General features: G+C 53.8%; 2 protein-coding genes across 11 annotated transcripts in view; one reads left to right on the top strand and one right to left on the bottom strand.

Annotated features, from left to right (window-relative positions):
• TSC2 (TSC complex subunit 2) overlaps positions 1-21,209 on the top strand; it is a 38,214-nt gene extending 17,005 nt beyond the window's left edge. For 4 of the 8 annotated variants that reach the window (XM_044452605.1, XM_044452604.1, XM_044452606.1 and 1 more), the window contains 20 exons: positions 40-133; positions 663-765; positions 1,184-1,278; positions 2,902-3,033; positions 5,751-5,915; positions 6,776-6,928; positions 7,632-7,741; positions 8,233-8,442; positions 9,306-9,521; positions 11,132-11,200; positions 13,635-13,792; positions 14,461-14,960; positions 16,386-16,461; positions 17,074-17,160; positions 17,504-17,690; positions 18,423-18,562; positions 18,711-18,789; positions 18,977-19,068; positions 19,511-19,609; positions 20,344-21,209. In XM_044452605.1, coding sequence (XP_044308540.1) covers positions 40-133; positions 663-765; positions 1,184-1,278; positions 2,902-3,033; positions 5,751-5,915; positions 6,776-6,928; positions 7,632-7,741; positions 8,233-8,442; positions 9,306-9,521; positions 11,132-11,200; positions 13,635-13,792; positions 14,461-14,960; positions 16,386-16,461; positions 17,074-17,160; positions 17,504-17,690; positions 18,423-18,562; positions 18,711-18,789; positions 18,977-19,068; positions 19,511-19,609; positions 20,344-20,511 — 2,933 coding nt within the window. In that variant the 3' untranslated portion in view covers positions 20,512-21,209. Of the gene's footprint in view, positions 1-39; positions 134-662; positions 766-1,183; positions 1,279-2,901; positions 3,034-5,750; positions 5,916-6,775; positions 6,929-7,631; positions 7,742-8,232; positions 8,443-9,305; positions 9,522-11,131; positions 11,201-13,634; positions 13,793-14,460; positions 14,961-16,385; positions 16,462-17,073; positions 17,161-17,503; positions 17,768-18,422; positions 18,563-18,710; positions 18,790-18,976; positions 19,069-19,510; positions 19,610-20,343 lie in introns of those variants that run through there. The other 4 variants (XM_044452608.1, XM_044452607.1, XR_006416854.1 and 1 more) reach the window with 4 other exon arrangements.
• A 1,196-nt stretch (positions 21,210-22,405) lies between these two features.
• The window catches only part of PKD1 (polycystin 1, transient receptor potential channel interacting), a 66,087-nt gene continuing 61,950 nt past the window's right edge, over positions 22,406-26,542 (bottom strand). For all 3 annotated transcript variants that reach the window (XM_044452599.1, XM_044452598.1, XM_044452602.1), the window contains one exon: positions 22,406-26,393. In XM_044452599.1, the coding sequence (XP_044308534.1) occupies positions 25,833-26,393 (561 nt within the window). In that variant the 3' untranslated portion in view covers positions 22,406-25,832. The remainder of the gene's footprint in view (positions 26,394-26,542) is intronic.

The raw sequence follows: 26,542 nt of genomic DNA, 5'->3' as shown, positions 1-26,542 counted from the left end.
TGCACTGTTTTCCCTCTTCTTCCAACGGACACCTCCCAGCATTGGCCCGACTGCCTCACCTCTACAGGAACTTTGCAGCCGAGCAGTATGCCAGTGTATTTGCCATCTCGCTGCCCTACACAAACCCTTCCAAGTAAGCTGAGTGGGGGTGGAATGCCCTGGATGAAGTACTTTTTTTTAAATAAAGCGCTTGAGTCCTTTATATGTGAAGGTCCCTTTGCACTGGGCGTTCGTCCCCCTCTGCCTCTCCTCAGCGTGACCCCGAGGCAGGACCTTCAGCTTGTCGGTCCCGGCTCTTCCGTATCGGGTCCACAGCGCCACAGAGGCACAGCCCAGATTCCTGCTTGCGATGCAGAACGGGGCAGGTGGTGGCGGCAGGTGGTGGTGGGAAGAGAAGCCCAGGCGTGCCAGGGATCCCCTGGCAGCCCTTAGGTGGTGCTTTTAGAGGGCACAAGCACCAGCCAGGAAATTTAAGCCGGAAGACAGGGGAGAGCTGTGTCAAAGCGTCCTGCTGGGAGGTGTCTCTGGTTCTCCAGCCCATTCAGAAGGTCGCATCTATTTTCGTGGCTCCTTTTGTCCTTTCAGTCTTTCATTGGGAGTTTTGTCTGCCATACACAACATTTGGCTAAAGCCACCAAAATATTCCTTTAACTCTTTTCCAGGTTTAATCAATACATTGTTTGCCTGGCGCACCATGTCATAGCCATGTGGTTTATCAAATGCCGGCTCCCCTTTCGGAAAGACTTTGTTCCCTATATCACCAAGGTAAGCTTGGTAGGCTGCATTTGCGCAATACGGGGGAGGGGGTGGTGTGCCCGATGGGAGCCTGGGCTGCATCCTGCGGGGCCACCCGCGGGAGGAGGCTGCTTGCCCTGCCCCTGCAGGGTGTGCGTGGCAGCTTTTCAGCAGCATCGTTGCAGGGCCGCCTTCATGGTGCTCCGTCCGGATTACTTAGCAGGGTGGAGTTGTTCATGCATTGCCACCATTAAGAAGAAGCAGGTGTGGATTCAGGCTTGGAGGAACTGGCCTGGGGCTGCTGCTCCCTCATCCTGCAGAAGTGTTTGCAACAAGGCTGGCTGGAGCTGATAGGCGATGTAGCACAATACACTGGGAGGGCCGGAATGGAGGAGCTCCATGGTTGCACCCAACTTTGTGAACTGTGTCCGTGCTTCTTTTGTGGCAGGGCTTGCGTTCCAATGTCCTCCTCTCCTTTGATGACACCCCGGAGAAAGACAGCTTCCGGGCCCGTAGCACAAGTCTGAATGAAAGGCCAAAGAGGTAAAAAAGCTGGTTGCAGGAAGGAAAGTGTGCTTTCTTTGGCAGTAGGCAGTATACCTTATATAACGACATCTTATTCCCACTGATTGTTGGCTTAATGGAGTTGTTAGAACAGTTCTTGTAATTCCAAAGTGCAGTTTCATATCATTGAAAGAGTTTAGTCTGATCGAGTTCCAGTCCACTGATCACTCAGTCTAGTTGCAGGTAGCTTATTTTGCCCCATTTCATTATAGAATGGCTGAGCACCAGCCAGTGGCTCAGCCAACATTTCTGCTGAACTTTCTGATGGGTTTTGGGCTAAGCATTCCGACTTGGCACTTGCCAGTAGTAATCGAGAGCTTTATCCCAATTCCACTTTTATCTCCTAATCTGGCAGTGTTATTACACTTCGAAGACCAGTTCGAATCCGGGTAACTCAACTTCGTATCACTGTCTGTCTGTGGAGGAGGAGTTGTGGAACCTGTGTTACGTGAGGTCCAGCAGTATTTTAGCCATGTCTTTCAAAGTGATAACCAATCCCCTTAAGCATACTTCTTATTTCTTTGAGGTTCCAAAAGGAACTCGCCTTTCAGTGCAACACTGCAAATTATTCTGAGTCTGAAGATTAAAATAGTAGGACTCCACCCTCTCCATTCAGCCTTCTTCTATTTACCACATTCTTTTCTGTTATGACTCCATCACCACCACCTCACCCAGGTGTGCACTGTTTCTCTAAGCTGGAATACTCTTGCTTTGTAGAGATGTTCTGTCAGCACTTTTCAGAGTAGCACCACTGTCTTGATGCTGGAGCAGCCAGAAGCTGTGAATCTTTGACTCAAGGCACCTTTGAGCTGAAGCTTCAGAAACCCTAAAAGGCATTCATGCTCAGATTTTAATTATTTGCCTAATTTGCTTCTATAAGAAATTATTGAATGAGCACTGCCCTGTGAAGCCAGGAATAAATCTGAGCCAGAACTCGGTGTCGGAACCTCTCTCTCGTCTTCAAGGCAGCTCGGGCACAAAACGTGTGATGGATTAATGCACAGTGTGTTTGTCTGCTTTGGGCAGGAAGCGCATTTGCTCTGCTCCTGGTGCTCCCTCATATTTGGCTGCGGTGAGATCCAAGGTCATTGCATATGCTGCAGTTAGGTGATATTGCTTGCAGCAAAACACTTAACAACAGGAATTTGGCGGAAGTCGGGCGTAGCTTTGTGCCTTGTGGGTCAGTCGAGGATGGTTTTTGTGGAGTGTGCCCGGCACCTGCCTCAGCATTTGATTTTCCCACCCCGTGTACTGCAGCATTCCAACTGCCACTTCCAGCCTTGGTTTTAATTCATGCTAATTTTGTCTAGGTTAACTTTTGTTTTTGGTAACATCAGTCTGGGGTAATGATGGGAGGTGTTTGCTTTCTGTTGCCTTTTTTTTCATTTATTTATTTTGAAATGTTTATGTGCTTGAGTTTTGCTTACTGTTTTTAATCCCCCACTTTTTTTCTTTTCTTTTTCTTTTTTTGGCATCCTTCCTTTTGTTTTGTTTTTTACATCACCTTCTGGGACTTTGGCCTTTCAACTTCCATCTTCCAATGATTTTCTTCCTGTACAATCACACCTCTTTATGTGGGGTCTTGGTGGTGCTTCATCTTAGTAATTTTAAAATAGCCAAAAATGCCAGGCAAAGCTTGAATAACTCTCCTCCAGTGAAAGAGCTGAAAGAACCCTCTGCCGTTGATGCCTTCCGGTCTCGCAGCATCAGTGTGTCTGATCATGCAGTCCACAGGTAGTGATGCTTGGAAGAGGGAGGGCCAGGAGCAGTGGGGCCTTGCGGCCTCACTGCTTGCTCTGCTGGGGATGGGGTGGGGATTTGCATGCTGGGGTTATTGCATGTCCTCCTTAGATCAAGGGCCACTCATCCTATTCGCCTCACAAGGGTATTTTGCATGGTTTGGGGTAAATGGGCCACACTTACACTGCTTCTCTGTTGGTTTGGTTGTATGACTCCGTGCTGCAGTTTGGCCCAGATCTTTCTCCCATTGCTGTAGGTATGGGAGGTTGTGGTCAGCTTTTGGTGGCCATTCAAAGGTGGGCTTTAAAGTCTTCAGCTTGCTGGCACTCTTGGCTAAGAATGCCAGCTTTAGGGGCCAGTCGTCACGAGCAGTTTAGCTGCAGGGTGAAATAGAAGTGAGCTTCCACCCCTGGAATGAGAGACCTCTTGATGAAAAGGAATTGGTTCTGCGCTGTCTGGTCACCCTCTGCAGCTTGGTGTGTTGCTGAAATATTTAAACTTTAAAATATCGGGTAAGTACAAAGGTCTCGACCTGGTGCCGGAAGTCATGTAATGTCGGCGCCAGGTGGACCTCTCTGGGGAGCGCATTCCAGAGCCAGGGCGCCACCGCAAAGAAGGCCCTCCCGAGTGTTCCCTCTCCTGACCTTCAGGGAGGGTTCCCGGAGCAGGGCCTCTGCCGCAGCTCTCAAGGGGCGGGAGGGAACGCGGGGAGAAATACGTTCCTTCAGGTATCCCGGTCCCAAGCCCATATCTGTGTCATGGTGCAGTGCAGCCCTAAGAGCGGCCCCTGCAAGGACAGGTAGCTCACAAAGCAGGTGAGAGCCCCGGGGGGCGCCTTCCTCCCTCTTCCGCTGTTTCGGATCTCCTCGGTTGCACGCCAGAGTGGAAGCTGCTGTGATTAACTCCTAAACCAGATTTTGAAGCCATGGTTTGCACACAAGCCATGATAGAAACTGTAGTTAGTGGTAGCTTGGTGTTGCTGCAGTTGTCATGGCAACTAACCCATGTTAATAATGGGAGGGCTTGCGCTGGGGGTGGGGAAAGGAATCCGAATTCTTGAGGCTAGGTTTTAATTTACAGTCCTTGGCTTGAGTCAGCGTTATATCTTGGATGTCTCAGAGAATATTATTTGAAAATAGTTTCAGCTCTGGTCCTCCCATTTCTCCTTTCCATGTTCAAGCTACGTTATTGAGAGAGTAGTTGTAGCTGAAAAGGAAGAGCCAGGCTTTGGCAAAAATGCATATTCTTGCGTCTGAGTTGCAAGCACAGATATTTTTCCTTGGTGGGGATGGTACTTCCACAGTAAGCGGAACCGCCGTGTTGCAGATGTAGCCTTGGAAAGCTGCACACCCTCGATCTCTTGAGTGTGTGTTGGCAAGGCTTATTTCGATGGAAAATAAAGGAACTACACAATTGGATGAACACTGGGCAAGGATGACAGACACAGTCTTCAGAAAGTGGGAGCATGAGAGGGCGGCCACACCACTCTGCATATGAACTGTGATAGGATTGGTCTCTCTTTCCTTTGTTCTCCTTGTTTTAAACAGGATCCAAGCAGCCTTGGTTAGCGATTGTCTGGGGAGAGTTGGCAACTCTTATCACAGCAGAACGGAAGAGCTAGCTATTGGGTTTCCTTTGGAAAGAATGCTAGATTTAGAGAATGTGATGCCCCACACTTAAGGATGGAGTATAGATTCTCCGTCTATAGACTGTGTTCTTGCTGGAATGTTCTATCTTGTGGAGCAGAACGCAGCCATCAGATCAAAGCTTGTTAACCATGAACAACCTGTGAAGAAAAGGCATGTTTTTGGTTGTGGGCTGTGCGTCTTCTGTGGGTAGCCAACCATGGTCAGTCGTGCAGCTGGGCTCCCACAACCCTAAAAGCCACACTCGGTGGCAGGGTGCACACAACCCATCCTGAGACCTTGAGGACGCCTTGCCACGTTGCCTGAGCCCAGCCGCAGGGCTGCAAGGGATCCTCCCCACCAGCAGCGTGCGTGAACCGGATCCAACTGCCCCCATGCCCCTGAATGCAGCCAAAGACAGGCCTAGTCCAGGCAGCTCAGACCACGACCTTTAGAGGCGTTGTCCGGCATGGGGCCATCGGCAGCCCTAGAGGAGAAGACTGGAGGCGCCACAGGGGGCAACCAGTGGAGATCTGTGGACTTGCCACAGGGGGCTTGTGTGTGCAGCATCTTTTTGGGGGGCACGGAAGCATTTCGCCCTTCTGTCACTGTGCTGGCGTTAACTTCCTCTTGATCGACATTCCTTTTTACATTTTCTAAGTAAATATCTGGATGCATAATCTTAAACTCTCAAATCCCTCGTCAGCAGCTGTATTTCTTGGAAATCTGCTTTAAGATGGGGTCAAAGGCTGGCTTCCCACACGTGCAAGTGGTCGGATGCAGCCGATAACCTCTCCCTCTTCTGGGCCATAGAGGGGCCAGGAGAGACTCTTCTAAGCACATGGAAATAGCAGTTCATCATTCTCCTTCCTCTGTTTCGAGGCACACAGTTCCTCACATTCATGACTCAAGATGTCAGGGTAGCCTGATCAGTCAACTTAGGGGTATGGCCATGATGTAATTAATTACATGGACTGCTGAGCAAAACGGCTAAGCTTTCGCCTGCCTGCTGCATGCCTTAGAGATCACTAGGTGACCTTTTCCATTTGCGGTGATTTGGCAAAATTCCAACTGTCTTTTTTCCAGCCGGATACAGACCTCCATCACCAGCTCCAGCTTGGGATCTGCTGATGAGAATTCGATGGCCCAGGCAGATGACAGCCTGAAAAACCTCCATTTGGAGCTCACAGAGACCTGCCTGGATATGATGGCCCGATACGTCTTTTCAAACTTCACTGCTGTGCCCAAAAGGTTGGAATTGTTGCTCCTGCGTTTGGGTTCTTCTGCAGTGTGTCATCTTTTCCCTCTCACGCCCCCTCCTTCAGAGATCCCCACACCTGGCCCACAGTCAGTTCCATAGCACCCGAACTGTGCTGGCTGTCCGTCTGTTCCGGGCTCAGTGCACGTGCCAGTCCCTGGCTGTTACGACGTTGAGAGTGACCTCAAGGTTCGCCCTTTCCCTGATGGAACTTAACACCAGCCTTGGAGCCTGGCCTTACTGACCTGACTCTCGCTAGAAATGCAGCCACCTGGTAACAGGGACAGGAGCATCTCGCCGGCCAGACTTCAGTGGTGGATTCTCCTCCTGGGGTGATCCAGTGTCTGCTATACTTGCTCCTAAGTGGCTCTTGAAAATCGCGTTCAGGCATGCGTTTGACGTTATTTTTATATTTGCATGCTGCCGGTTATTTGCTGGATCTGATTTTTTTAGACTGTTATTTCTTAGCAACTTGAACAGCCACTTGAGTTAAACTGGAAATTATTACTACCACATTGCACTTGTATACATAGCCCCATTTTACCCATTTAATCCTTTTTACATAGCACTGGCAGGCAAGCATTCTGCACACTGGAATTCACTGCCTCCAGATGCATTGACAATCAGCATATTATGCAGCAGTACGTAGAAGTAAATGAGAGAGGCCTGTCCCTACATTAGTCTGCTGATTAGTTTATGGTAGTGGCGCGTCCAGAGGCAGCACACCTCTGCTGGGAAGAGGGCCTGCGGCTGGCCACCACTGCACGAGTGCTCAGCTGGGGAGGCCCTTTGGTGGACCCAGCAAGGCAGTGACTTGGCTCTTTCATTGTCCATGTCTTCCTGGCACCTCTAGATCTCCTGTTGGAGAGTTCCTCCTGGCTGGAGGAAGAACCAAGACCTGGCTGGTGGGTAACAAGCTAGTGACAATCACTACAAGTGTTGGGACAGGAACCAGGTCACTCCTGGGCCTGGATTCTGGGGAGCTGCAGAGCAGCATGGAGACAAGGTAAGCCTGGTGCGTCTCTGATCCTTTGTAAGCACTCTGTTTTGTTGGTAAAAGGATGAGAGGATGGAAAACGATGTAGTCACTATTACATTCTACAGACTGGGGGGAAGGGCTCAGTGTGCTCTCTGCCTGTGAGCTTCGGCCCCAACCTACTTCAGGTGGTGCTAGGGCAGAGAAACCAGAAATTAGCGCAAGCCAGTGCTGAGAGCAGAGACAGTCCAAGCACCTGGGGTTCCACAAGGAACAAGGCGGCCGGGAACCTTGTGCTGGCAAGCCGGGTGTTGTTCAGAGCCCTGCCCGAGTACAGCTGCAGGTCATCAGAGCCAGTTGAGAACGGTCGTGATGCACAGAGCTATGCATGGCCCATGTGCTTGTAGGCAGGCCTTTGTCTGGCGGCTGGCTGATCCTGCCCCTTCTCCCAGGCTAGGCAGCAGCTTGACTCCCCCGGCCGGTTCAGCAGCAGGGGGTTCTCTGTGTCTTGGCAGAATGATTTGGATGCTGCCTTTCCAGAGGGACCAAATCCCCACTTGCCTTCCAACTTCCTTGGAGCAGGCTGTGTTGTGGAGATACTTATCTCTAGGTCACCCTCCAAAGAGGATTCTTCCAGAGGTGGCTTGTGGGGTCCTTCCCAGACATGATAAAATCTGATATTCAAGCCAGCAGGGACTCACAATTAGTTTGTGCATTTTCTCTTGATCTCCAGTTCAGACCACATCTTGGAAGTGAGACAGACAAAAGAGGCCCCAGCCAAACTCGAGTCTCAAGCTGGTCCACAGGTTGCTCGAACCCGCAGCCGTGTCAGGTCAATGTCTGGTAAGGTGCCTCCCCAGGTTCTGTGTATGAACCACTTGGATATTGGGGACCACAAGATAACCCCAGATGTCTTGGGGTACTTCCTTGAGTGTCATGGGGAGCTGGAGGTGGGGACTGGGAGAGGGGGAGACAGCAGGGAAGGGGGTGCATGGGTTCTGAGGAAGGAATCGTGTGTGTGTGTGTGTGTGAGAGAGAGAGAGAGAGAGAGAGAGAGAATGGCTGTCTCTGATGGGACTGCGTGTGTGGGAATGGCGGGTGGCTGGGGGTGTGTGTGTGTGCCAGTCCAGGGGGGAGTGTCCAAACCCAGCTGCCTCTGCAGCTTTCCACCCAAAAAAGTTGCCCACCCCGATAGTTCCAGGGAGGGATGAGGCCACGTAGTTCTGCTACGTTTTGCATCTTCTCAGTAACTGATTTGCTTTCTCCCCATCTTAGAGCGCTGAGCAAAACGTGCTCATTGCTCCTCTTCCTCCCACTGCTCCTGTGCTCCGCAGGTGGCCACGCTCTGCGGGCTGGGCCAGTGGATAGCTCTGCCTCCCACTTCTCAGCCAGCTCACTGCCCCAAGGAGTACAGAGTTCTGCTTCAGCTGCCCGGACGGAAAAAACTGTTTCCAGTGCTTTGCAGAAGGAAAAGGCAAACCTGGCTGCATATGTCCCACTGCTGACCCAAGGCTGGGCAGAAATTCTGGTGCGGAGACCAACAGGTAGGCTCTGCTAAGCCTGCACGGCTGTCCTGCGGGCCAGTGCGAGAGGCATCTCTTCATGGACCATTTTGGCCCCAGCCCTGGCTGACTCAGCTCTGGCGGCCTGGCGAGAAGGTGTGACCACACTTAGAGGGCAGCTGGCCCTTGCAGAAAGCCAGGCCTTCCAGCTCTGCTTTTCAGGCTACTGTGGGGAGCCCTGGGGTTCCTCAGTTGGCCAAGGGCTCTCTGAGGAGAAAGCCAGTCCTGACAAGCAGACGCCTCCGAAGGCAGCCCGCCCTCTCGGTTTACTGCACTGCAGTGCGAGGCTCGGGTCTGGGGGAGAGCATCGCTCTGCAGCCCTTGGCCGTGAAAGGGTTCGGAAGTGGTTGGTGCCGGAGGGCGCCCTGCAGAGAGGCTGCTGGTTGGCGTGGAGGCCCGGCCAGCGTGGCCAACGCCAACGGGGGGTGGAAGTGGCTGCCAGGCATATCCGGAGGAACGCAGCACCAGCTTGCTCTCCGGGCACTGGCCAGACCCGCGGCCGGTGCCTTGGGAAAAGGCAGGCATCCTGTGCCGCACTGCTGCCGCCTGGGGCGCCCTTTCTGCTCACGCAGGATCCAACAGGCTGCGCGGCGCACGCACACCGTGCATTGTGTGCGCGCCCCTGGAACGCAGGGAGGTGTCGGGGCAGACCAACCGAGCTCTGGTGCAGCAGGCATTTTGGAAATGGCTGCTGTGCAGAAGGAACGCAGCGCGGGATTTCTGAGGGAGGGTCATCGGCAGGCGTTCCGTGAATGGGGGTGCCCTTTTCCTCTCGAGGCAGCACAGCACTGGCTGGTCCCTTGGTGGCTTTTCCTGTGCTCTGATTGCCCCTCCCTCTCCTGCAGGGAACACCAGCTGGCTGATGAGCCTGGAAAACCCACTTAGCCCGTTTTCGTCGGACATCAACAACATGCCGCTGCAGGAGCTCTCCAACGCGCTCATGGCGGCCGAGCGCTTCAAGGAGCACCGCGAGACGGCTCTGTACAAGTCCCTCTCGGTGCCCTCCTCCAGCCTCTCCGCCGGGACAGCCAAGCCCTCTCTCCTGCAGCGCTCCAACACAGGTGAGGCGGGGCGCCCTGGCGCGCCGCAGCCCAGCCGCCGGGGGAAGCTTGGTAAGCCACTGGGAGTGCTTGCACGTGCTGCCTTGGACTGCCTCAGGCGTCGCTGGCCGCGGGAAGCAGCGGGACGCCCGCTCGCGCGACGTGGCCGGGCCGAGGCGGAGGGGCCTCTGCCACGTCAGTCTTCGCTCGGCGGGAGCGTCCTTCCGCGTGGTATCCACAAGTGCGGCTCTCTGCCGAGGATACTCGCGGCACGGCTTTGTGTAGCGTCTTGCACCTTAAACAGCTAGCGAGTTTGCATGGGCTCGAGTCCACTACATCAGATACATAAGCTGCTGTCCTGTAACTTAAATGCCCGTTATCTGGGGACGGGGTGGTGGATGCAACAGGCTGTACCTCCTGTGGTGCAGGCTGGTCCGCTCACCAGTGCAGGGCTGCCTGTGTTCTTCCTGGTCTCTGCACATCGCGTCGCCCACGCGGGCTCCTCTGCACAGCTCCAAGTTCGAACCGCTCTATCTGAGCAGCCTGCAGGGTGCAAGGGACGCCCCAGGAGGGCTGTAAATGTGGCGGCCGCGGAGGGTGCTCCTTGCGATCGATGCGGAGCCGCTCCAGGGTCGATTCCGCACTCAGTAGCAACACAGTTGCCCAAACAATTGTGCGGGTGACCCTGCGGAAACTCCTCCCATGCCACTAGTTCAGATTCACGAGCAATGCCAGGATACAAAAATGCGGATCCCTTTCGGCCAGTACTCCCCCCCCCCACCCCCGCCACAGTCTATTAGAACCTGTGACGGGGAGTTGCAGACTTTTGCTTGTCTTCATTTCCTGGTGTGTCAGGGTTGCACTTCTGCACTTGGATGGCTTTTCAACAAAAAGGGGACATATACAGACTAATGATAGATGCATAATTAACATGGCTTCCTGCATGGGAGTGGGGGAATGTGGTGGTGGGGAAGCAGTGCATGCCCCCTTGTCTGGCGTTGCCACCATTTGCCTAGCAAAGAAGCACTTCCGTTTTGGCAGGAATCATTGTGCTGCCCAGCCCAGCACACAGGGCTGCCCTGAAACAAAGCGCCCGCCCACCTCTTGCCAACATGAGCCGCACTTCAGCAAGAGCTCTTCCTGGACACACACGTCCCCTGAGCAGGCAGCTCCTGTGAAAGGAGGCCTCTTGCTGGGGGGTGCCCAGGGCGCTCAGAGGAAGAGGAGCAGGAGGGGGCAGCGACAGCCCTGTGGGGAGCCCCTCTCCTAGTCCTAGAGTACAGCCTTCCAGGGTCCCTGGTTTTTGCAGTCCTCTTTTCTCCCTCCGTTTGGGGAAGCCTCTTCGGTTCCTCCGGACCATGAACCCCGGCCAGCATTGCAGCCCCACAGCGCCCTGCGTTGAGCGTCCCCTGCCCCTCCATGCCGCTCTCGTGATCCCACATCCACTTCCCTGTCCTCCTCTTTCCCCCTGTGCATTTTGTTAAAAGCAGCACCTCTCAAGTATGAGTTAATTGCTGTGTTGTTGTTGTTGTTATTATTATTCTCCACATAGTCTCTCTCTCTCTCCCTCCCCCCTCCCTCCCCCCTCTCTTCCTCTTTGATGTGGCTCCTCCCCGGTGTTCCCTTCACAGTGGCCTCTTTCTCTTCCATGTTCCCGGCCAGTTCTCAAGAAAAGTTGCACAGGAGCATTTCCTGGGCAGGTACACTTGCATATCTTTACAGGCATCTTTAAAGGTGGGGGGAAGCAAGCATGGATGCAAGAAGAAAAGCTGCCCTGATTCCCAGGAACTGCCTTGCCTCGCCTCATCTTCCATCAGCTTGTTCAAATATCCTTCCTTCCGGGCCTCTTGGCACTTAAAGGCAGAAATCGCAGTGAGCGTAAATAAGGCCCAGCCAGGCAGAGCCCCTCTGGCCCCACGGCAGTGCAAAGGAGCTTGGCTGCAGCCAGGGAGGGCCGCAGCTGCCCGCCAAGGGGACGGGGGTGTTGACCCTCCCCAGCCCAGGGGCTGCGTTCCATTTTGGAGCGACTCATGGGTGCTTTGTCCCCCTGGAGGGCAGGGCCAGGGGCAGAAGGGGCAGGGAAGCACCAGCACCGTTTTTAATGGAAGAGATTTAAACGTTTGGAAGTACATTTAAACAGAAGTTGATTATCACGTCATAAATATGCTTAATCAGAAAGCAAACTTCTGCATTAACCCCAAACATACAATTGGGAGCCCGTGGGGTATAGTGGTTACGGGTGTGGGATGGGGACTTAGGAGATCCAGGGCCTAGTCCCCGCTCAGCCATGGAGCCAGCTGGGTGACTTTGGGTCAGTCACAGACTTTCAGCCCAATCTACCTCACAGGGTTGTTGTTATGAGGATTAGATGGAGAGCATGCAAAGAGTTAGGTGAGCTGGCTTGAGTTCCTGCGCAGGAAGAAGGCAGATATACATAGGATAAATAACAAGGAACAATCATTTCTGAGTCATCAAGTATGAGATGGTTTGGATGTAGTGGCACCATCTGTCATTAGGAAAATGGATTGTTGGCCTTTCGTTAGTTCCGTTCTTTTCCAGTGCCTTTTAGTTCCACCTTTTAGCTGCTAGGAAATGCTTTCAATCCAGTCCTACATAATGCGCCTAGAAGTGTCGCCTCCATTACCAGATGAAAGCCATCTAGCAGGAAGCCACATCCATCCGACATGGTGTTCTCTGGCCTCCGTATTGTTGCTTATCCGTGGAATGTGTGACGTCTTGCGGCCCTTTGATTTAGGAACACAAAAAGAGGCCTGCTGGGACAGAGCGAGGGCCGCGCAGTCCAGCCTCCTGGTCGCCTGGTGCGCACGCTTGCCGGGTCGCTGAGCAGCTGGTGCACAGGAGGCGGGCTGCCCCAGTCCTGGAGGCACCATCAGGGCTGGCACCTGTCGCTAGCCTTTTCCAGGCCTCTGTCCAGTCCCCTTTAAAGCTGTCTGGCTGGAGGTGAATCCAGCAGTTCAAGCGTGTGCTGTGTGCAGAACTTCCTTTCCTCTGTCCTGAATCTCCCAGCAGTCGCAGACAGAATGCTGCCTTGCCCTTGCTTGCCTTTTCAAATCTCAACTCGAATTTCAGTATGGAATTTATTATTGCGAAAAAGAAGTACAAGTGAGACTCTGCCCAAGAGGACAGGCCGTCTCCTGGGCTGTCATTCACGCCCCATCCTGCTGCCCACCCAGGCAGCGAAATCCTTCGAAGAAGTCTGGGCTTGAGCATTTGAGAAACTGGGCAGGGGTCCCTGGTTTGGACAATTTAATGGATCGGCACATTTGTTAGAAGGGGTGCACTGGTGTGGATGCAGTGTGAACTCTGAATGACTGCTTTGAAGTACCCGTTTGATCGTGCAAGTGACAGCCAGCTTGCCCAAAGCGGCAGCAGTGGCGTTCTTTTCCACTGGTCCCCTTTGCTGATTTTTGTTGATTTTGTTTATGTTTACATGATTTTAAAAGGTTACTTTGGTGAGATAAGTCTTGGCCCTCGCAACTGGTAGGTGGTGTCTGCAGTAGGCTCCCTGTATCCCAGCCTTTTCCTCAGGACCAGAAAGGCCATGCGCTCCACCTGGAAAGCCCCATTTAGGGTTCATGGTTAGCTTTAGCTTAGAAGGATTTGGACCTTCCTCAGTAAAGGCTTACATTGTGCCTTCGTTCGCTGCTCTTGAGCTGGCCTCTTGTAACAAGCACCCTTCTGCAGAGCTGAGCTCGCTCGCTGCCGTCCCCGGAGCCCCTCGTTCGTGTTCTCCTCGCCATCCGGATTGGAGCAAGCAGCCTTAGGCCCGCCTCCTTCACAGCCTCAACAGCACGCGGGTAATCATACTGGCCTGCCTTCCTGGAGCATGATGAGCGTCGCACCACTGTTGCGGAACGACGTCGCCTTCCTCACCTGAGACACTGCAGGCCACTCCAGGATGCCGCCAAACAGGGGCACGCTTTTTAAAAGACTGAAATGCCCCCAGAGGAATGCACGCTAAAAAAAAGTGCTCCTTATGCTTGGCAGTGAAACATGGTTCCTTCCATGTATCCCACCTGATGTGGGAGAAGGCTGGAACCCCAGAGGGTAGCATTCCGGTCACTGCAGCGCTTTTCTCCACAAGTCAGGACTCCTGCTTCTGTCTTTCAATAGAATCCGCCATGGTTCTGGAGGAAGGAAGCCCCCCAGACACAGATCTGCCAGAAATGGAGGGTCCTTCAGAGTCGCAGGAGATTGAAGACTTTGAACCTGCAGCTTCCGATCACGGCCGGAGGGAGAAGGTGGGCAAAGTCCAACGGGCGGACAGTCAGGTAAGGTGACCCCTGCTCGCCTTTCTTATCTCGCTGTAACGTGGCCTTGAAGAGCTGTCTACTTGGGATGTCCTTCAGGCAGTAGAATTACGGAAATTAAGGGAGGTTGAGTAGTTTGGGCGCACTGAACATTTCGAAACTCTGCGTCGTCATACCCACCCCCGTGCCCCGCAGCTTGCCCACGAGGCCACTGAGGGAGCCTGTCTGGAGTTTTGGCATTCGGGGCCACCAGCGTGTTGGCTGCCCCAACTCTCTCCTTTCCATCCAAACCCACGGAAGCCGTTCTTGCTCTGCACTGGTGTTTAAGGTTGGGAATGGACTCCCATTCCCAGACGGATTCCTCCTGTATCATTCGTGCATGTGTTTATCACTGTGGCAAAAAACGAAAAAATGCAAATCGGCAATCAAGGTGAGTGCGAGGCAGGGAACGGCACTGGAGCCCCCTCCCTTGACTGCGATGCATCCCCCCATCCCTGACATTTCAGGTGAAGGGCAGCGGGTAGAGCTTCAGCTGCAGGTTGGTACGGAAATGGGGTCCATGCCAACAGAGCCGTGTCCTTAGGGGTGGATCTGCCTGCCGTGCCCTGCTCTACTGGTGGGCCAGCCAACAGGGCTGCTAATGAGGGGCATCTTCTCAAGTGGCTTTTCTTCCCTCGTTTGCTTTCAAGTCCTCCTCAACGTCTAGTCAAGAGGAAAAAGCTCTGAAGCCAGAAGACTCAGTTGCCATTTCCATTCCCATCGAAAGGCCCAGGAACCTGGAAGACAGCCCTGCCTTTGAGGCCCTCTCGTTGCAGCCTTCCCAGCCCCTGAGCAAGTCCAGCTCCTCTCCAGAACTTCAGACCCTCCAGGAGGTGCTCAAAGACGCCAGCAGTGAAGAGCCCCCTGGGCGGCTGAGCAGCACCGTGAAGCCCAGGTCCCAGTCTGGACACTTGGAAGGTGAAGCAGCAGGGGCCTGGCTGGGAAGAGGGGATGAGGACGGGGCCTCCGAGGGAGCCAGGCTGGGGCGTGGCACGCCCGCTTCCCCCCATTCCCCGACGGGCCACCGCCCCCGTGGCTACACGATCTCTGATTCGGCACCCTCGAGACGGGGCAAGAAGGTCGAAAGAGACCCTTTCAAGGTCCGAGCGGCAGCCTCCAACGCAGAGAAGGTGCCAGGAATCAATCCAAGGTGAGTCATGTGCTTGAGCCGCGTTTGCCTGAGCATGTGCTTTTTGCTGAAGGAGCCACACCCGGATTCTGTGTCCAGAGTACATTTGTTTAGGAGCGGTGCAGGTGTTTGTGCCACAGCAGATCAAGGAGAGCAAGTGGCCCAAGGTGGTAGTGGACTATGAAGCTATGTAGCGAGGTGTTTTCTTTGAAAGGGAAGTTGTGCGTGATGGCCAGAAGTGCGGCTGTGCAGGGGGAGGGTCATTTTCTTTATTCCATAGAAACAGAGCGAGTCAGAAGGGGTCTCCTGGGCCATCTGACCTCTGGCACCAGCCGGCTCCGCTCACAACATGCCCACCATGTGGACGTCCAGCCTATCTTTGAACACCCGCACCGCTGGGGGCTCAACGACCTCCCATGGAAGCCCATTCCACACCCTCGGGGTCCCGACTGTCAGGAAGTGCTTCCTGGCATCCAAAGGGAACCTTGGCTTCCTGAGCTTGGCTCCATTGGAGCGCGTCCTGCCTTCCTCTGCAGGGGAGAACAGGTCTCAACCCACCTCCATGTGACACCCCCTCACATACCTGCAGGTCGCCAACAGATCCCCTCGGAGTGTCCTCTTCTCCAGGCTGCAGAGACCCAGTTCCCTCAGTCTCATCTCATAAAACTTTTCCTGCAAACCAGCCACCAACCTTGTGGCCCTACGCTGCACTGACTCCAACCTGGCTATATCCTTCCCATAATGAGGGGCCCAGAACTGAACACAACACTCCAGCTGTGGATGCACTAAAGTCATACAGAGTGGTAGTAATACCTCTCTTGATCTAGAAGCCACAATAGTAGAACAAGGGATTGCCAGCCAATTAATTTAATTCTGCAAGATTCATTCAATTTATAGAATTTGCTGGTAGAAGAAGGGGTGATGATGGGCCTCAGCTTATACAGCTTTTAAAAAGGATCAAATTCCTGCAGGATGGGCTCGTAAATACCAATTAGTTGTGGAGCTTCTGGGTTCAGTGGCAGTCTACCTGGAGTTCCAGATACTGAGGGCGAGCAAATGGTGTGGAATGGGATGCTCCGATGGCTTTTTTGACCTGATCTAAGGAGGGATGTTCTGATGGGATTAGTACCCAAGCAGGCATCAACACTGGGAAGTACTGAAACGGGCCAGTTCAATGTTAAGATTTTCTTAACTTTTCTGTGGGGCAGGCCCCTGCAAATTCAGACTGGGAATTCGAGTGAAGCAGCGCGTGTGTGGCCTTCAAGCCAGAGTGCTTTCAACCCCTTCCTCCAGTTTGGCGGGTGCCCCGCTTTCCAGATGTCCCCTGCCAGGTCCTTCCAATTAGCCCGTCGAGTTGTGTGGGTGGCCACCGCCGACTGCAGGGTGAGCTGCTTGGGCTTCAGCCCTGGTGGAGCTAAGGGGCTTCCTTTCCTTTCTTCTGCTTAGCTTTGTGTTCCTGCAGCTGTACCACTCTCCTTTCTTCGGTGATGAATCCAACAAGCCCCTTTTGTTGCCAAATGAGGTAGGTCGGCTTGAGCCCGTTGCCTTAAATATGAGAGGAATGTCGCCACAGGAAGCGCACAGGCTGTGCCTGGCTAGGTCATGCATCCGAGGGTGCGATGGGCTGGCTCAGTCCAGGAAGTGCTAAAAGCGGCACTCTGGCACGGAACGGTCCCGGCTATCTTGAAGGAGGACGCTGAAGGAGCCCTCCCTGGAAAGGAAAATCTATCCCAGGGGTTGTTACATATTTCCCTGCAGAGCAAGGTGCTCAAGCAACTGCTTGCCAGGCCGCCAGGTGCTCCTGTGTGAGTCTGGATCCAACCACCCTGTCATTACACTTGTAATTGTAGTTCTTAAGGAACCCCCGAGAAACCTCTGAGGACCCCCCACTTCCCCAGGGTGCCCCCCAGCCCTGTACTCAGTGAAGAGAAAGGGAAAGGGAGCTCCGCTGCACTGGTCCGAGCGCGTGGTGCGGGTGATGCTTTTTGCGCTGTTCTCACACAAAAATCGGTTTGTCGTCTTTGGCGGCGAGCAAAGCAGTGCGAGATGGTTGGGGGGCCTGTGGTCTTGTGTAAGACATCCAGGTGGGTTTTGCTCTGCTTGCCACACCGAGACTCTTCCTTTTAATTGCTAGACCTTTGAGAGATCTGTTCAGCTCTTGGATCAGATTCCTCCATATGACACGCACAAGATCGCAGTGCTGTATGTTGGGGAAGGACAGGTAAGGGGCCTGCACACATGTGGGGAGCATGTTCCCAAGGACAGACATGGGGTCCGAGGATGGTCATCGCCTCCGGGAAGGGAATTTTCCAGGGGTGGCCGCGTGCTTGCTTGGCTACGCCTGATGTAGAAACTGCCGTTCTGTGGGGGCTCTGCTTGCCAGAGTCGCATGAAGCTGTCCTGCGGAAGGCAACCACTTAACCCCAGCCGGGATGCTCCCTGAGTTCCGGGCCCTCCTTGACGCGTGCGCTCACATGCCTCCCCCCCCGACCTGCACGGCAAGCGTGCTCCCCAGGCCCCCCTCCTTGCTTCTGCTAAGCGCCTCTGCCCCCTTCTGGTTCCAGAGCAGCAACGAGCTGGCCATCCTTTCCAACGAGCACGGCTCCTACAGGTACACAGAGTTCCTGACTGGCCTGGGCAAGCTCATCGAGCTCAAAGACTGCCAGCCAGACAAGATTTACCTGGGTGGCCTGGATGTGTGTGGGGAGGATGGGCAATTCACTTACTGCTGGCACGACGACATCATGCAGGGTAAGTTGGAGGCAGGCCTGTTCCAGCACTGCTGTTCCGCAGAGTGGGAGCCACTGTTGACCCTTTCCAACCGGAGTAACACAGGATGGCACCGGCACACGGGCCCTTCTGTTCCTCTGTGCCGGGCAGATCCCAGGGTTTGGCTCTGTGCTCCCTGGCACAGCCTGGAGTGTTTGCAGCCCGTGCACGGCATAATGCAGTGAAGCATCTGAGCGAAAACAGTGCCCAGGCCAGCCTTGTGAAGGCGGGCCAAGGGTTAGAGGAGCGGAGGTGTCCGTTGCCCTCGGCATCCACAGGCAGCCCCCACAGGTGCTCGCATGAGTGTTCCGTCTCCCATCATCAGGCACGGATGAACCGATGTTTTCTTCTCGGGGAGACTGCAGAAGGAGCCCCTGGGGCTCGGCAGTGTCCTCACAGGCAAGCCCATCACTTTGGTGCCACCTCCAGCATCAAAATGTCTTGGCCACTGCATGTGCCGGCCAGGCTTTTCAGGACCCCGCCATCTCCGGGGTGGGGAAGGGGCAGGGGCTGCAGCAGCAGCAGCACCTTCAGTTCTGCAGGGCCTGGGGTCAGAGCAAAAGGGGAGAGCTCTTCCAATCAGGATCCGGCTAGCAGTTCCGTTCCCTCTCCTGCCAAACTGTCCCTGGATGTCTGCTGTCTGAACTAGTTCCACCCTGGGGCCTGGCATTCCGCTCATCCAGCTTTCCCTCTTCCCGTTCTGTGGTTTTGAAGCCATTTTCCACATTGCTACACTGATGCCTACCAAGGACTTGGATAAGCATCGTTGTGATAAGAAACGGCACCTTGGGAACGACTTTGTTTCCATTATCTACAACGATTCAGGGGAGGACTTCAAGCTGGGGACCATAAAGGTAAGAGACTGTGGAACTCTCGTGCAAGAAGAGGCTGTGGTAGTGGCCAGGTGGCTTCTGGGGCACAGGTAACCTTTTCAGAGGGAGGGGGGCCCAGAGCGGGAATTGCTGGACCCATTCCGATTCACCAGAGCTCCTTCCCTCCCAGGGCCAGTTCAACTTTGTGCACGTGGTCATCAAGCCCCTGGACTATGACTGCCACCTGCTCACCCTTCAGTGCCGGAAAGGTAGGCAGAGCCTCCAGCCGCCGCCTCCGGAGCACGGCGACATGGCCAGGCTGACCACTGCAGAGCTTTGGAAGGGGGCTTGCCTTGAGCTCCTCGTTTGGAGCAGTCTGCCCGCAGTAGAATCCAAACGTTTTGCCTCCTCTCGTGAACTGACTTTGGACTTGCTCCCTTTCTCTCCTGTATATAGATATGGAAGGGCTTGTGGATACCAGCGTGGCGAAGATCGTTTCTGATAAAAACCTGTCGTTTGTTGCCCGCCAGATGGCCCTGCATGCCAATGTGAGTGCCGCCGCTGCTGCTCAGGCACCAGGTCCTCACAAGGCCAGCCCTCCCACACTGCCATGAACCAACTGGGCAGTACAGGAACTTGAGCTGGGAGGGGCTGGGACACGGGGTCTTTCCCAGAGCACGTGGCCCCCCCTTCCCTCTTTCGCGCCCCTTCTGTGAAGCCCCTGCACCCCCTTGCGGCTGAGGGGCTGGCGTTGCTCCCGCTTGACTCGGAACCACCGTGATCGTGCCTGTGTCTACGCAAGCGCACGTGGTGTCATCCTATTTACTTGGTTAGGAACACAAAGGGTGCAGTTACCTGATGCCACCTTGCACACAGGACGCAGCCAAGACAGCGTTTCCTTGGAGGCCTCCACCTAAGCCAGCTGCTCTTTGCGAGCAGTGCACTGACGTTCCCGACTCAGCTCTTCTTCCTTGTGTTTGTTCTCTGTAGATGGCTTCTCAAGTCCATCATAGCCGCTCCAATCCCACAGATACCTACCCGTCAAAATGGATCGCTCGGCTACGCCATATCAAAAGGCTCCGGCACAGGGTAAGCCTGTGCCCTTTGCTGCACCCCTTCCTGTTCCTCAGAGGGTTGCACCTTTGTGTTCGGACATGCAGATGGAATGCCACCTCTTCTGAATTAGAAACCTGCCAGGGCCCACCTTGCAGCAGCTGTGTGGGTGGGGCTGGGCCTGCACTTTCCCAAGCGGGTAGCAGCGGGAAGGTTGCTTGTGGCTGGTTGGCTCATTCCTTGGCTTTCTACCCCGCTTTTTCCTTCCAATGAACTGAAAGTGGCCTATATCGTTCTCCTCCTGCTGTTCTCAGTCTTATCCCCACGACGGGACTGCATGCTGCAGGGCCGAGCTGATCAGAGCCCGTCCTGTGACAAGGCCTGACAATCTTCCTACAGTGGGTGTGCTCCTTGGCCGGCCCCTAGACCTCTTGCAGCCCTGCCTTGGCCTCCTTCCTCAGGACCAGGCCTTTACTACACTCCGTGAGCTCCTTTCCCAGGTGGATGCACTTGGGGTGGCAGCACGGTCTCCAGCAGCCATGGCCGTCTGCAGCACTGAGCCCACAGTCTCGGATTAAACCTCAGCCGCAGCTGGTTTAGTTTTATCATCCCACCTTTCTGCCCAAAATGGACTCAAAGTAGCATTTTCCTTGCCAAAGGCCTCTTCTCTTCAGGGAAATAAAAACACAAGCCTTTCGTAAAGTGCTGGAGCATGTGAAACAAAAATGAAAGCTTACATGGAGTGCTTGAAATAAGCATGTTTCTTCCAGATCCGAGAAGAGGCCGACTACCACGCCTCTGGCTTCCCCACCATGCACCCACCTCCCGCTGCAAAGCAGCCTTCTGCACACGCCCCTCAAGATCCCGCTCCCACCTATGAAACCGGACAGAGGAAGCGCCTGATCTCCTCAGTGGATGACTTCACAGAGTTTGTGTAGCTCCGTCGCCGCCTGCCTGTATTGTCTGGTGTGCCAGGCGTTGTTCCTTTCCCAGGCTCCAGTTCCTCCCCCACAGAGAAGATCCCATCTTTGCACCCTCTGCGTACGACAGCAGCACATCAGCCTCCTCTTGACCTGTGATTTGTGACTGCGGTTTTACTCACGGCGACCTCAGCAGCTCCTGATCCCTAATTCTGCAACACGCGGCTCACTGGAAGTGCCTGTTGGCTCTTCGTTTTTGTGATTTTAGCCATCGTGTTCTCTGAAGAGAGTGGAGCAAAGTGGAGAGGAAGGATGCTTGAGCGGCAGCCTGAGCCGAACCCCCCGGCAGCCAGGGTCCTCCTGGCTGGACGATTCACAGGCCATCCTCGTGGATTTTCACGTGCACTTTATCTCTGCCTGATGGGAAAGGGAGTTGGTGGGGGTGACTGGCGGATTGGGAGGGTCAGGCAGGATTCAGTCTGAAAGGGCCCTGCCTAAGCCAGTGGACTTTGTCGAGATGCCAACCTGTGGAGATTGTGTAACTGAGCTGAGTAGGCTCAGGAGCCAGCGTGGGCCAGTCTTAAGCAGAAGCAGAACAGTAGCTCTGATCTGGGTAGAGCTGAGAGCAAAACGTCCACCAGGTTTACAGGGAGGGAGGGCAGGCAGGCAGCGGTCTTTCTTTGATTAAATGGATCCATCTGGCAGGGCTGAACGGAGAGGAACCGATCATTTCTTTGTTTTTGAATTCCAGTGGTGGAATGCCTTGTCTCATGGGGCCAAAATGCTCTGGCAGTCGGTCTGGATAGGAAGGGGCCGGTGTGCGTGTGTCCGACCTGTTCCCCAGTGCAGGAGGCATGGAAGATTTACTCTGTCCAGAGGAGAGTATATGGCGGGGAGGGCAAGAGAAATCTCACAGCACCCTCCTGCTTTGGTAGTCCCCCTTCTGCCTGGTCGATCTGAAACAAGCCGTGGCAGGACTGAAGCTCCAAATGACGGGGCGGAGGAGTTGCCGTCAAGACCAGCTGGAGGGAGCGGGCTGCCTGTCCCTGCCCTGCCGTGCGGACCTTCCTGGAGCGTTGTGTGGGCTGCCCAGGGCAAGACGCTCTGCCGGAAGGGGAGCGTGTGAACCGCCCCTGGGCCGTCTGCCTGGTTTTCTTCCCGCTCCACAGTCGCGGGTGCTGCCCACTGAACGGCGGTGCGCTTTCCCGCGAGCCTTGCCATGGTTTCCCTTTGGAGAGAGCAGGGGTAAATCCCCTCTGCCACCCTAAAGGGCGGGGGGCAGTCACCTAAGCACGGTCAAACGCCCTTCCAGTTCTGTGTATCTGCTTCATCTGGCAAACGTTTTCTAACACTGTTAATGGAATGAACCATTTGTATGGCTGCCGGATTGCCAGTTCCCAGGAGCGCCCTCTCCCAGCACTGTGCGCAACTCACTTCTGTGCTCGGACGGGTTGCAGGGGCCTCCCATCCCTTCTCTGTCCTCCCTCCCTCTGGCTGGAGCGTGGGGCAGAGCCCCTGGAAGGGCTGCCAGGGCTGGCTGGAGAGCCCCACGCAGGGGACGCCTGCCTGAGGCAGCCCGTGTGTCGTGGGGCCGGGAGGGTGCAGGTGAGCGCTTGGGCTGTCTGGGGATGCTCACTGGAAGCCGATTTAACCATCAAGCTGCCAGGAAGCATGTGGGACACTGCCACGGGTGGCCAAGCCTTAGCGCAAAGCGCTTGAGGGCACACTGTGTCACCGCACCTCCGAGACTGACTGTCACCAGTGGGCTGCCAGGAAGCATCCAGAGCATTAGAACATGCCATTTTCAGAACCAGGACTTGCAAGTGCCCAAAATCTTTTTTTTTTTTCTTCCAAATGCTTATTTAACTTCGCTTAAAGGGACATGTGCATTCACGTACTAAGACACAAATCCTTTAGCCGTCCATTACCTCTTTTAATTTGACTTTGTCAATTTTTTTCATCATTACAAAAGAAAATAGTTTGCAAGTGTTACCACCATCAAGCACGTGTTCTGCCATTACTGCAGGAAGCCTTCATAAAGCTACCCACCTCGAAAGAGGCTTTTTTGAGGGGAGGGGGTGCTCATCTGTCTAGCTGATTGAGTTCTTTACTAAAAAGCACATCACGGTGTGGGGTTGGAAGCAACAATAAATAAACCATCTAGCTGTGAGTGAAGGCCAAAATATACATTCAAGAACTGGTTGAGCAGGTAGGACGTGGCTTGGGCTTGCTGCTCATGGGGAGCGGCATATCCACCCCATGCTTAATTAGGCTTAGTCTGTAGCAAAGCAGCAGGGACATTCTGCTCCACTGAGTGTACCAACTTCCTCCAAAACAGGTCCATCCTTGCCGCTCTTCGTATTGTTCATGCGCCAGAGTGTCTCCTCCTGAGGAGGAGGGCAAGGACCCGTAGCATAAAAGCACAGCTAATTTGCTAAGCCACCTGCTTCCCAGGCTTGACTCGGGCAGCTCTGCAAATACCTTCATTAAAACAAACATTGAGAACTTTTAATTTAACTGACTAACAAGTGCAAAAAACCTTCATCGGATTCAAGCCATATCCATCTTTTGCTTGCTTCAGTTACTTGCCATGCACATATTTTAGGCTATATTCTTTAAAGCCAACAATTTCTTCTTCTCTCGTGGCAGCCGAGGCCTGCTCTTGCCCACATTTGTACCGGTTTTCCTTAAATTTGCTGTACTGGTCAACAAAAGAGGGAGGAGGGCTGCCCAGCTTGTTATTAGGCCAAAAGTGTGCAATTTGCCCTCAGATGGCAGAAGGCTGTGGAAAAACCTCTCCTAAAGGCCTTCTCCTGGCAAATTTAATCCAAATCCCTTTTTTCAATCCACTCATTTTCCCTACCACCTAATAATCTTTCCTGTTTCTATCACAGGACGAAGCAAGTACATTTCCCTCTTCTCTTTCTACCTGATGCTAGAGCAGCTGGGAATACTATTAAAAAGAGATTTTATTCAAAAACAGCATCCATATAAATAATTCAATTTTAATAAAAACATGCATGTAACCATCTTTTCCCAATTTTAGGATAATGGTTACAGCCAAAGAACAGCAATTAAAAAAAAATCTTTCACGAAAAAAGATCTCTCTACATTTTAAATCACCAGTGAAGCTGGAGATGTGTGTAGGCAGGCAACATTCTGAAATGGCACTTGTGGAAACCCAGAAACGGTGCCTTGATAGCCGGGTTCCTTTTAGACTTCTTAGCAAAGTCTTGGGAGAAAATATGGCTAGTGCATTGCGGGGAGTTCCTGCCCCCTGCCCTGGATATGGGGAATGTATATATCTCCCAGACTTCCTTTGGCACAAATCCCATACTCCTGATACTTTGGCGACGCACCTCTATACATTTTAGCAGGAAGGCTTTTAACACACTTTTTTAAATAACTCCTATCTACACATGTAGAGCACAGTACCAATGCTATAAAAATATAGCAAACATAGAAAAATATACATTTTTCTTCTTGTAAAAATCCCATATAAATTACTTACAATATACATAACATTAAACTGGCCCATGGAATATGAAGACAAGAGGCATGCCAGAGCGAATGGGAAGGGTAACAGCTTAATGAAGGGTAGCTGAGGTTCCCGAAAACGTACAGACCCGCTGCAGCTTTCAAGGGGAGGCTGTCGTCATTCATTCAAAGGGGAGGCGGGGATGGGGCAGGCTTGAAAATTAGTATTAAGTAAGCTAGTATTAATCTATAGGCTAGGGACTGCTCCCCTAACCTCAAAAGCCCCTTTTCTTGTGTAAAAAGGACAACTTAATGGCACTCCAGATGCTGCCGGTATTGCATTCCGCAGCACTCAGGTGCATGGTTTCACTAGCTGCTACTATCAAGTAGGGCTGGCAGCCCTGTAACCTTTCGGACATGCCTTTCTGCTTGTAGTACAAATTAATGTGAAGTTTCCTGGGGTGGGGGGCAGATGTGGAGCCTAAACTGATTTGGGAGGAATACTGGCTATAAGGGGGATGAGGTGCTGCTTCTGAGACTACAGACCATGATTTGAAGCCAAATTCAATTAATTTGACTGCTCTGCTTCTAAGCCCTTAGCATTTGAGCGCATTGCTTGTCTAAGTTGGAGAGCTAGCTATAGGCACTAATGAAAATCCATGAACTAAAATTTTCACCTCTCCTGCTGTTAAGAGGCCAGGCACTTTTCCAGAACTGTAAACTTGCTGGGTGGAACTTGACACATTGGGGTACCTTCCAGTAAGACAGCATCAGGTGGCATGTCTGTGGTCATATTCCAGTGGCCTGTTTCAAATTATGGTTCACAAACAATACTGCTTTCCTGATATATTATCCTGTTCTTATTTAAAAGTTGCATGTGTCACTGTTAGCTAAGGCAAGCGTTGATTAAAGTGCTGGGCAGTAAATACAAATAGTAAACCATATATAAATAATAGATAAACACAGATGTACACACACACACCCCCAGACATAAGATATACTCAATCAATATTCCCCATACTGGAGCAACCAGCTCAACACACACTCGCCCATGCAGTTGCTTCCACGGGGGAAAAAACATGCTGGACTGGGAACCCCATAAAACCAGCTCACAGGGCTCTCTATCCAAATAGCAACTCCCCCACCGCCCGCCCCGTTTCCAAAATAGGTGCTGGAAACCAGCCATTCTCGGCCCCCTCCAAAGTGTGGCCACCATCCTCGAGACTGGCGTGTTGGGGGCCTCATCCAACCTTCGGCCTTTTCCTGCTTGCTTGCAGAGTCTCGGGCCAACACCATGTTGCATTTCTTCTGAATATGGTGAAGGTGATGTTCTGGAGGAGGTGGCCAGGGAGGTGCTTAGTTCTTCCTCCAATGCACCATGTCTGCAAAATCCGCAGACACTTTGGAGCTCCATCAGACCCCACACAGGTCCACCCGTCCTCTCCTCTTCCCAGAGAAGCTGGCTTTATTTCCTGGTGCGCCTCCTTCCTCGCCGTTTTGTAACTGCCCTGATCAAGACAGCCTTGGCTTCCCCCTAAGGGCTGCCGAGGCAAAAGCCACGCGCCCGCCTTTTCTGGCTTTCCTCCATCCCTGTGCAACACAGCAGGGGCTTTTTCCCCCCTTTTTTTTGGAGGAAGCCACAGTACTGGAAAAGGGCTGCTGTGCCGCCAGGCAGGGAAGCGGAAGATGCTGTGATGATGAGGAGCCCCAACGGCTCCAAGCAGCAGCCACGTTCCCTCCTTTAAATCCATTGGCACCGAGCTGATGAAGACGCTGTTCCTACCCAGCACGTGGCTGCTTTCGGCACCAGAGCTGGAGACGGGAGAAGCCTCGCTTAAACCGATCGCATCCGAGTGCTGCGGTTATTGACCGCTGGGATGGACCCGGTTGTTGGCCCGTAACGGTTTCTTCTTTCTGGCTCGTGGCATGAGCAAGGCGTGCGTCTTTGGAGGAGCCAGCAGAGTGCCCTGGCCGAGGCCTGTCCTGGCCAGCCCAGAGTTTCTCACGGGCTGGGAGAGCGGGCGGGGGCTGTTGCTGGTGGGGGCCAGAGCAGCCTGGGCTGGGGTCCCGAGCCTCGCTGCCTCGCCTGCCCCCTGCCCACCCCTCTTCTTGGCCCACCAGCTGTGCATGCCTGCAAGCTGGCACTCGAGGTCGTACACCTCCTCCGTAGCTGCACCGAGCCGGTCAAAGCGGGCGAGCAGCGTCTCGAAGAGGGAGAGGAGGCGCTGGACTTCAGCGTCCATTTCGGAGCCGTCCCAGGGACTGGAGGCCAGGCTGAGCCCCTCCAGCTGGCCGGAGGAAGTGGAGGCGCGAGAACTGTCCGAGGTGGCGCTGGGGGTGGGGCCCTGCAGCGACTGGGAGTCCTGGCTGGAGGAGCGGGAGGGCAGCGGCTCCATCCCTTCGAAGCGCACCTTGTGGCGGAACTGCGGAGAACAGAAAAGCCACATTGACAAATTCACGCAGCAGGGCTCTGGAGCCAGACACTTCATTCTGCTCTCATACACAGAAACATGGGAACAGCGAGCCAGAAGGGGCCTCCCAGGCCATCTAGTCTGACCCCCGGCTCCAGCTG

Source organism: Varanus komodoensis, unplaced genomic scaffold (assembly GCF_004798865.1).
Source record: "Varanus komodoensis strain SLA01 unplaced genomic scaffold, ASM479886v1 scaffold73, whole genome shotgun sequence".
In the NCBI taxonomy this organism is placed as follows: domain Eukaryota; kingdom Metazoa; phylum Chordata; class Lepidosauria; order Squamata; family Varanidae; genus Varanus; species Varanus komodoensis.
Note: the sequence above shows the minus strand (reverse complement) of the source record. Positions and strands in the feature narration are given on the sequence as shown.